The following is a 9,671-nucleotide window of genomic DNA, read 5'->3' on the forward strand; positions in this document are numbered from 1 at the left end:
AACTTTTTTTTTTTTTTTTTTTTTTTTTGAAGGTTTGCGGTCTCAAACTATTATTTCTTGAAGACCTGCTGGCGCTGTCCACGGTAAGTGAGTGTTCTGTGCTTTTTGTTTTTAATTTTACGTTTGTATCTATTGTTGCGTGTGTTTACTTCCCAGCTGTCAACAAATCTGGAACCTGCCCACCTAAACCGCAGTCTCGGCAAATGCGCCTCGACATTTGGCCTTGGATTCCACGAAACTGACTCCCAAGGAATGTCTGGACCAGAACTCGTCGTCCCACCGCCGGCATACTCGCTGCTTGCTCGTCCTTCTGCGATCGCATGGTGCCGAGCCCAAACACAAGCGGTGATCTTTGAGCCCATCTAGCGGGGCATCTCACTGGTCTGACGAGCTCTGCAAATAAACCGTCATACCACAGTCGATCGGAGTCAGCAGGATCGAGCTCCGGAGTCGCCAAAGACCTTAGGCGAACCAAAACCAAAGAGGCGTCACTCAAGAGGCGTCACTCAGGCGGCATCGAAAGTTGCACCAAGGAGCCGCCGTATAACACAAGGACACCAGCACACCAGGACCGGGAAACTGCTGCAACATTCGCCCAGAGACTATACCCTCGGCGAGCTCCTGCGGTTGGTCGGATAGAGAAGGCGGGCGGCAGGATTCCTGACCGGGGGAGATTACCGTACCTTGTGCAACGCACCGTCCACAGGGAATCTAAACAACTAGCCGAACCGCCTCGTGGCCAGCACTGTGGTGAGGGGCCGAGGTCCCTGGTTCAACTCACAGATCGGGCTGCCATTATTACCACAACTTGTCGAGTCTTGACCTACATAAAAACAGCATCACCTATGGATGGTTCTGATGAGCTGATACGACAGAGGATCCCACACACTGTTTTTTAAACATCAACCACTTACTCTGGCCCGCCAGCTTCATACCACATCTAAACCCTTGAAATCGAGGGTGGAGCCCATTCTGACGTATCCTCTGCGTTGTATGAGCAATTGGCAACCCATTTAACCGAGAAAGGTACGGAATCGCATGCCATCGAACACAAGTGGCTTGGAGCAAATCGAGTTCGCGGGTACGCTGGAGCCGCTCCCGTACCTGTGGGACGCTCTCGAGGCATCTGGCATAGCGCACCCTCACAATGGACGCTGCGTCACACAACCCATATGCTCGATCCCCTAACCCCTCCACAAGGTCCTACGATTCATCGTCGGTGTCGTCCGCAACGTCCCCAAAACCATCTCTCCATTACGTCGGCGGTCTGATGAACACAAGTACGCGGCCCAGTGTGGCCGCCCCTCCACAACCCATAGGTATCCCATCGTTACCGCCACTCCATCAGACGTCGTTCCAACCGTATGCTCCGGTCACAGCATCCTCCATGATGGGACGAGACTCACTGCCGTCCAACGAGTCGGTGGCGAGCACGCCAGGTCCGTCCAACGCCCAGCTGCCGCTGGGTCCCAGCTCACAAGCGCAGAAGAGAGCATACCGCCAAAGACGAAAAGATCCCAGCTGCGACGCTTGCCGTGAGCGCAAGGTCAAGTGCGATGCCACCGAGACGACGAGCTGCTCAGAGTGTTCGAGCCGAAACGTAAAGTGCCAGTTCACCAAGGAGACCAACAGGCGTATGTCTTCTATCAAGCAGGTGCAGGATCTCGAGAAGCAGCTGGATAAGATCAGGCGCGAGAACAGCACTCTGCGTCGGATGCTGCAAGACCGGGATGGAGGTCACGGCGGTATGGATTTGGATGCGGAAGGTGGAGAGACGCAGTCGTTGCAGGCCCAAATACCCGAAATCGGAACGATACCAAAGCCAAAAAAGAGGCCACCGCCAATGCCCGAGCTCGGCAGGACGAGACCTACCATTCTTGCTTCCTCCAAAGGAGTCTTCAAGACGCCAGCACATTACCGCTCATCACAATCTCCACGGGCGACATTTTTCGACCCTCCACGACCCGAATTACCCCAACGAAAGGTGGCAGATCAGATATTGAACGCCTACTACGCTTCTGTACACACGATATTTCCTATGATTCACTGGCCCACCTTTCAACAGTCGGTAGATGAGCTCTACCGGCCTGGCGGACTGCAAGCAGCAAAGCCATGTCTGCTGTCGTGTTTCTTCACAGTCTTGGCCGTCGGAAGTCTTTTCTCCCCCGATGCCCATCGATCAAATCTGGCTTGCGAGCTGGCCGACGCAGCACGGAAAGTGATGGATCCATGGACAAACGAATATGAACTCGACCACGTGCGAACTCTTGCACTAATGGCGATGATGCTTTACGAGATGAACCTGAAGTCTGTCGCATGGACCTGGGTCGGATCCGCAGTCAGGATGGCCCAAGACATGGGCTTGCACGCCGATTTAGGATCTTGGACCATGTTAGAGGGTGAAATGCGTCGAAGAGTCTGGTGGACGGTCTATGTCTTGGAACAGAGCATGTCTGTAGAGATTGGCCGGCGGACCATGATTGATGACAGCGACTGCGACGTGCCTCTGCCTGCCGCAGTTGACGACCACCATATCCATACCAACGAGATTCGAGTGCCTCAAGGGCAGGATCCACTAACACATACCTTCATCCCAGTCATCAATGTCGTGCGCTCATACCCGGCGCTGGGGAAAGCCCTCGGCGCCCCGACCTTGACGTCGACGAACCTGTCGACTTTCGATCAGCACTTCGCCTCATGCCTGAGAGCCTTTCCCGCACCCTGCGACCTGGCGAATCAAAACGTGGCCCTTTCCCCACACTACCTAAACCCCTTGGCATACCTCTTCAGTGCCAGGATGCTCCTCCACCGCCACAACCTCTCTCCCATGTCCCCTCCTGAAGCCCGACGCGCCGCCATCGAAATGTGCACGCTCACCGGGATCGACACCGCAGCCTCGGTGGCACGCACGCCTCCCACACTACACGACACTGCAAGCGCCATCTTGACGGTTCACCTCTTCCGCTGCGCCTTGTTCCTCAGCTTCACCGGCTACCTCGACGAGGCCATCATATGCACCCGAGCTCTGACGGCCATCAGCTCGCGACGCGACGTCGCCATTCCCTGCGGGAGATACATGGCCATGTTTCTCTCCAGACTGACTACGAAACGGTCCGAGTATGCCGACTATCTAATACGCTCCACGACCTCGCCGGTCTCGCAACATCGCCACTCGCCCTACAGCCAACCCCATCCTCCTCCTCCGCGACCAGACCCCAACCAGCTCCGCGAGCTGCTCCTCCGCGACGAAGAACTCTTGGTGCTCGTGGGCGCAGACCTGCAAGCCGACACCAACGTGGCCTGGGTCTGGGAGCCGAGCGGCGACCACCCTGGGACCTCCCCCATGGCGACCGCAGCCTCGGGACCCGCCGGCAGGTCGGCGGCCGGCCCTGCCTCGACCCCCGGAGGCAGAAGCAGCCTCTTCAGCCTCGAATACCGCGTCGGCCTCACCGAGGACGAGAGCCGGGACTGGGGCGGCTGGGAGCGGGTAGACGCCATGATCAGGGCGCTGGGAGAGGCCCCCCAGCCGCTGCAGCAGGTGGCCGCACCCACCCCTGCAGGCCCTGTGCTCCACCAGCCCATCTCCGGCGGGACCCTTCCGCCGCTGCAGGCGTGGCAACCGCCGCCCCCTCCGCCGGGTCACCAAACGGTGCTACCGCCCGTCAAGGTGGAGCACGGCGCCGTCGCGTCGCGATCTAGACTGAGTCCACCTTCTGCTGCTGCGGGACCTCCGGGCGAGGGCAGCAGCGTCACGGGGAGTCCATCGGTTGGATCGGCAAAGAGTAAGAGCCAGTCAAGGATCAGCATTGCAAACATCATATGAGCCTTTTTTTTTTGTCGCCTTGGAAAGGGGGGTGGTCATCAAAAAGTTATCTTCTTTTATTTTTTCTTCTTCTTCCAGGGCTTAGCAGTTGATTGGCGTTGTGGTGCCGGAGGAGAGAGTTAATATCCAGTGAGGAAAAGAAGTTCATGATGACTTGGGATGTGGTGCGCCTACCTAGCTTTCACACACTTCCCTTGTCTACCCTATTCTACTTAATTTTACCTGTCTCAAATTCTTCTTCCTTTTTTAGCAAGAGATTCCCCCTCTGAAGACTTTTGTAGTTGGACAAGTTGTGCTCCCTCTAGGTCCTGTTGACTTGACATGGGCCGAATTGGGCATACCTCTCTTTGGCCTCGTTTATTAAAATCTTTTTATATGTTTGATCAAAACTTGGTCCTAAAAGTGTGATGAGATTGACTGCGTCGAATTGTGTTTTGAATTATACGAGACATTTCCATGAATCCCTGGGTGAATTTACGGCAAGGCTGGTCTTGTCATTCTGCAGCCATCGGTCGGAAGGCTGCCCCTACGTAAAGCGAAGCCCACAGGTGGGTAGCACAGAAACTTATTGTCGTCTTTGTATTCACTAAGGGACTGCGACCTGGCCTTCCAGCCCGTGGAAATAATACCAAATAGATGTAAGCCGTCCATCGAATCGAGAGTCCTAGCTTTTTCGAGAAGATCCCCTAGCAAACCGCATGTGTCTTGCCGTGCTTTCCTTGCAGCGAATGCTTCTCTTTCTGTGATGCCGGGGTTCCCGGGAGAGATTAGTGAATGTTTTTAGTTTGACAGGAATTCAGTTGAAACTTTGAAAGGATGTACTCACCCTGAACTTCGGATGGTTGTGCGAGGCCTTGCCGCTATGCGTCCCATGCTTTTGGATGACATCCTGGTGCCTCTCGAGCTCCTTCTTGTCCATCTGGTTGAGCAGCTCCAAGCTCAGCTTCACGTCGGCGATCAACGCATCGCAACGATTCCGTGTAAAGTCCTCCCTGACTACGACGCGCAGCATCTTGAGGTTGTCAGTGTGCGGCGCCATCGTGTACGCGGGAACAACCCAGCCCCTGACTCTGAGCTGGTGTGCAATTGCAAACTCGTCGTAGATCCTGTCCTCGTCTGGGGTTAACCTGAAAGCGACGAGCGGCAGCCCTTCTCCCGACTTCTTGGACATGATGCCGAAACCCAGCGCCTCGAGGCTGTCGGAGAGGTAATCGGCCGTGCGGGTCAAGTTGGACATGATGGCGCGGTAGCCGTGCTTGCCCAGGCGGATGAGCTGGTAGTACTGCCCAATGACCTGGGACGCACCCTTGCTAAAGTTGAGGGTGAAGGATGCCTGATCGGCGCCGAGGTAGTTGATATTGAAGACGAGCTCCTGAGGCAGGAATTCAGCTGAACGCCAGACCACCCAGCCCACGCCTGGATAAACGAGACCATACTTGTGCCCGGACACGTTGATGGATACGACGCGGTCGCAGCGGAAGTCCCACTCCAGGTCTGGAACAACAAAGGGGGCGACGAAGCCACCGCTGGCAGCATCGACGTGGATCGGAGTCTCGAGTCCGCGCTCATTTAGGAGGTCATTCACGGCGCGAACATCCTCATATTCGCCAGTGTACGTCGTTCCGAGGATGACGCAAATACCGATGGTGTTCTCATCTACCAGGTCTACCGTCTCCTTGGGGTCGATGACGTAGCGATCCGGGGAGCAGTAGACGAGCTTCTCCTCGACCTCAAAGTAGCGAGTGGCCTTCTCCCAGCACACCTGTACAGCGCTGCTCATGATCAGGTTCGGCTTGTCGACAGGCTTGCCCTCCGCCAGGCGCTTGTTCTTCCAACGCTTCTTCATGGCTAGGACGGCAAGCATAATGGCCTCGGAGCTTCCAACACAGCTAGTTCCCACAGCGCCAACACCCTCACCGGTTCCGACCGGGGCGTTGAACAGGCGCCCGATCATGGCGACACATCTGTTCTGTATGTCGGCGGATTGGGGGTACTCTTCGTAATCTATAAAGTTCTTGGAGAAAGAGTCGGCCATGAGCTTCTCAGCTTCCTCTTCCTATAGGTCGCGAAATGCATTGTCAGCTGTGGAGGTCTTGGCAGGGGTCCAGAGAGGTGGGAAGAGGGGTAGGTGGGTATGTGGGTAGGTAGGTAGGTAGGTAGGTAGGTAGGACAAGGTCAACTGCGCACCATGTAGGTCGTCACAAACGAAGCTAGGCTGGACTTTCAAAAATCAACGATTAGTCTCCACATAAATCATCTCGGGAACTCATGGAGTTGGCTTGGAGGTGCTGACTTGAGCATCGGGTTCCCGTCCAAGCTGAGCTCGTCCTTGATCATGCGGTAGGCAACCTCCTTGGGCATCTCATGTTCTGGCATCTCGTGCCTCGGCAGATCGTCAATGGCGAAGCGAGAGCCGTAGACCGACGTAGTAAACTTGTCATCGTCATTGACAAGCTGAAGATGAACTTTCTTGACGGCACTGACGATTTTGTCATCGGCCTCCTCCTGAGAGGGGATTGATGTGAGGTGAACCATTTTGGCAGGCAGCGAGGTCGGTAAACGCGTGGGAACAGATCTCGGGAGGGTAGGAGCTGGAGAGGAATCTGCAAAAGCCTTTGAGGTGCGAGTGGTTTGCAGGACGTTTTTTTTTTAATGTAGTCTACCTGTAAAAGAAAAGTGTAGATGAGAGTCGATGCCAAGGTTCCTGGCGCTTCTGAAGCTTTATGGTGGTGGTACGTCGCTAATGAGGCTAGCTAGTGGCAGCTCATCCCGGGAAGCGTCGTCATCGATTGCACTAGTCTACCTGTTCTAGACCTTGTCAGACAAAAAAAAAACGAGATTAAGAGCTACATACATCTCAAGGTACCTCGATTGATAGCTGAGCTTGTTCTGAGTGTTCCCCTCTCCCCAGCCAACAGAAGCGGTCAGCTCAGGAAGAACCTCGTCTGATTGATGCATAATAAACGCTGCAAGCTCATGCATGCAGCATCGGTCTAGGGTCGGACTTGTCAGACGAAATCTAGAGGGGTTAACCAATGGGGTCAGACCCGGGACGAAAGGTGCACTATTTAGCCGTTGAGCAACCAACGGGTTTGCGCTAATTGTCTGGGGGTAATGACTTCTCGAGGTGAACATAGAGCTGCTTGAGTTTACGACCAAGTGGGGTGATTCATGCTCACACACTCACTTTTGGTATAGCAAATAGGAGTATCAATTTCCTCGGAAGCTTGCCCGTTTGGGGCACGCACATGTAGAGAAAGTCAATTAAGGCTTTCACCGTATCGTCCGAGTCCATAACATCGCTCTGAGTATCACATTGAAAGTAATGTCAGCATCTTAATATTAACAGTAGATTTGAGTATGTTCTCCCCCCTTTGCAAAACAAAAAGCAAGATGGAGAACATGAGTTGCTCCAGGCTCTCTCCAAAACCCGAGTTGCTCCAATGCGGGGGCGGGCCGCCGATGGTGTCAGTGACGTGAAAGCTTGTTTTCTTGGAGCTTACAGTTAGCCAGGTAGCTAGCTAGCTACCCACTAGCCCGCATGTCCCTTGTCACACCAAAACTGTTGCGTCATCTCACAAAAACAACGCATCAGGCATCACCCACATAACATATTCACAATCGCACGTGGCAACCATCACCTTTTCTGACGAACTTGTAAGAGATTTTTATCGATAACTGAGCTCATTTCCCGGGAACTGTCGTAGGGCGTAAAATATCTATCTGCCCAATCTCGAGATAAATCCATGCATGATCGCATGCAACTGTCATGGTGTACTATGTCTCTGACTATCTAGAGATCTAAAAACCCATTTCTTAGAGTTTTGAGAGCTCCCGGAGTCCCAGGAGATCCAAGGTCGTGCCAAAGGCTACCTGAATAGCACTAGACTGGCGGGGTTTCCCAGCCCACTTTACGAGATAATATCTTAGTTAAGGGGCTGTATCTATTTGTTTTCTCCCCGTTGAGTGAGTAGATCATTTCCAATAAAAGAAAACTAGGAAGTTTTGTGGGTTAGAAAGGCATGTAGGTTGCTTGTCAAGATTGGGAGGTGGAAGAACGAGCAAAACATACCCAGGTAAGACATACCGGCGAAGTTCGGAAAGTCAAAACTCAAACTGTGAATTTGTTCCAGAATAGATCACCATCCAAGCAATATCAGAACCCATCGAGGGAAGAGATCCAGCCCCCTTCCACCGTGTGTCGCCATCTCTATCCCAAATGCCTTCAACCAATATCCCCTTCTTCAAGCATCGGAGAGCCTGCCATGACTGTCCCCATCATATTCGTCGGGAGGTGCCGAATCCCGCCGCTTGGCCTGACCATCCCCCTTGGCAATCTCCGCCTTGAGCAGCAAGATCTCGGCCGCCTGGCGACGTATGGTGCTGCGGTACGCAACGCAGATGCCGCGGGCGTGCTCCCTCCAGTCGCGGACGAGCGCGGCCCTCCCGTGCGAGACGGCCCTGTGCTCGTGCAGCTGCCACGACAGGTCCCTCTCCTCTCGGCGCTGCCTGGCCAGCAGGCCCTGCATGTCCTCGATGGCGCGCTTCATCGCCTCCATCTCGCCGCGCTGCCAGCCCACAATCTCTTGTAGCGACGCCAGCTCGGCCGAGCGGACGTCGTCGTCGTTGGTGCCGTATTGCTGCGAGTTGTCGTCGTCCAGGATGGCGTTGCGCCAGGATAGGTCGCTGGCGGTCGTGTATGGGCGGGTGGGTTTGTCGTCGCTGTTGTGCTCCCAGGTGAGATTGGTCGGTTGGGGGATCTGGGGTCCATAGGTTATGGTGTTTAGCGATGATGTCGTCGAGGATCTGGGAACTGCGCCTTTGGGTCTTTTGCTGCTTGGGTGCCAACCATTGAAGCTACGTACGTTGTTTCTGGGAATATGATTTCCTGCCACATCTCCAGGAAAGCATGTGCGACCATCTGATGTTGTAGTGGAATATGACATGTCCATATTGAGATCACGTTCACCGGGGTTGTTACGTTTCTGGTAGCCAAAACAAAGTCGATATGTTGTTTGAAGAATGGCTTGTTTGCTAGTATGTATGCGTTTCTGTTTATAATCAAGAAGGTGTGATGGTGCCTGAAGTGAGCCTGAGGTGAACACAGGTGAGCGGGATAAACTGCCCAAGGTGACGAACGGGCTGTACCGCTTCCAAATGTTCATTCGAAAAGTCGAGCTGCCTTGGACCCACTCAGTTCTTCCTCTTCTTCACCGACATAGACAGACGGCAAGAGAACAGAACCGTCCCTTTATGAGAAACAGGTGACAGAGAGAACCAAAGTGATATTGACATACTTTCGACTGATCGCCCGCTCTTAGCTGGTATCCGGAAAGACTGGGCTGGTGCGTGCCTTACCTCACAATATTTTCTGCAAAGTGTTTCCAGATGTACTTTTCTGGCTTGAAGCCTTGAACAGTGGTTTTTCCTGGCCTCTTCCTTAACACTGTAGAAATCGCAACTTGGTCACTGATCTCTTAAGCTAGTTTGAGTAGTAAATCCCTACCTACCTAGGTACGTGCGGTTTTAGAACCCACTTTGTTTCTCGTGGTGAAATCGGTCCAAACCAACACGCAGGATACATTTTAGGCACGCAGCCAGAAATCCTAGATTTCTTTTCCCCCCTATGAAGTCATTCACACCAGACATTCCATTCACAAGATCGCAAAAGCAACAGCAGCAATTGTCAACTCTAACTACTTGCGTCTCGTACCCAATATGGAGTCAGAAATACTATTGTACTTAACTTTTCAACCCTTCCATCCAGAAGTAACTTATAGGCGATGGACTTGCTTGTGTTTCAGTGCCAGAATTTTGCACAATTTATTAGCGGCTAATAAAGAAGACT

At 53.5% G+C, this 9,671-nt stretch overlaps 3 protein-coding genes across 3 annotated transcripts; 1 reads left to right on the top strand and 2 right to left on the bottom strand.

The window, feature by feature from the left end:
- Window positions 1–1,147: 1,147 nt before the first annotated feature.
- PgNI_05514 (uncharacterized protein) lies at window positions 1,148–3,823 on the top strand (the record flags this gene model as incomplete). The annotated part of the gene is made up of 1 exon (XM_031125545.1): window positions 1,148–3,823. The coding sequence occupies one exon, from the start codon at window positions 1,148–1,150 to the stop codon at window positions 3,821–3,823; it is 2,676 nt and encodes an 891-aa protein (XP_030982810.1).
- A 409-nt stretch (window positions 3,824–4,232) lies between these two features.
- PgNI_05515 (uncharacterized protein) lies at window positions 4,233–6,771 on the bottom strand. Its single transcript, XM_031125546.1, has 5 exons — window positions 6,678–6,771; window positions 6,117–6,631; window positions 6,011–6,038; window positions 4,650–5,879; window positions 4,233–4,563 (listed from the first exon to the last, which is right to left on the bottom strand). Exons 2-5 carry the CDS (start codon window positions 6,356–6,358, stop codon window positions 4,510–4,512), a joined length of 1,554 nt encoding a protein of 517 aa, XP_030982811.1. The 5' UTR covers window positions 6,359–6,631; window positions 6,678–6,771; the 3' UTR covers window positions 4,233–4,509.
- A 1,296-nt stretch (window positions 6,772–8,067) lies between these two features.
- On the bottom strand, window positions 8,068–8,775 carry PgNI_05516 (uncharacterized protein; the record flags this gene model as incomplete). Its single annotated transcript, XM_031125547.1, has 1 exon — window positions 8,068–8,775. One exon carries the CDS (start codon window positions 8,773–8,775, stop codon window positions 8,068–8,070), a length of 708 nt encoding a protein of 235 aa, XP_030982249.1.
- Window positions 8,776–9,671: the final 896 nt, after the last annotated feature.

The sequence above is a fragment of the Pyricularia grisea genome, chromosome I, assembly GCF_004355905.1.
Source record: "Pyricularia grisea strain NI907 chromosome I, whole genome shotgun sequence".
Classification (NCBI taxonomy): domain Eukaryota; kingdom Fungi; phylum Ascomycota; class Sordariomycetes; order Magnaporthales; family Pyriculariaceae; genus Pyricularia; species Pyricularia grisea.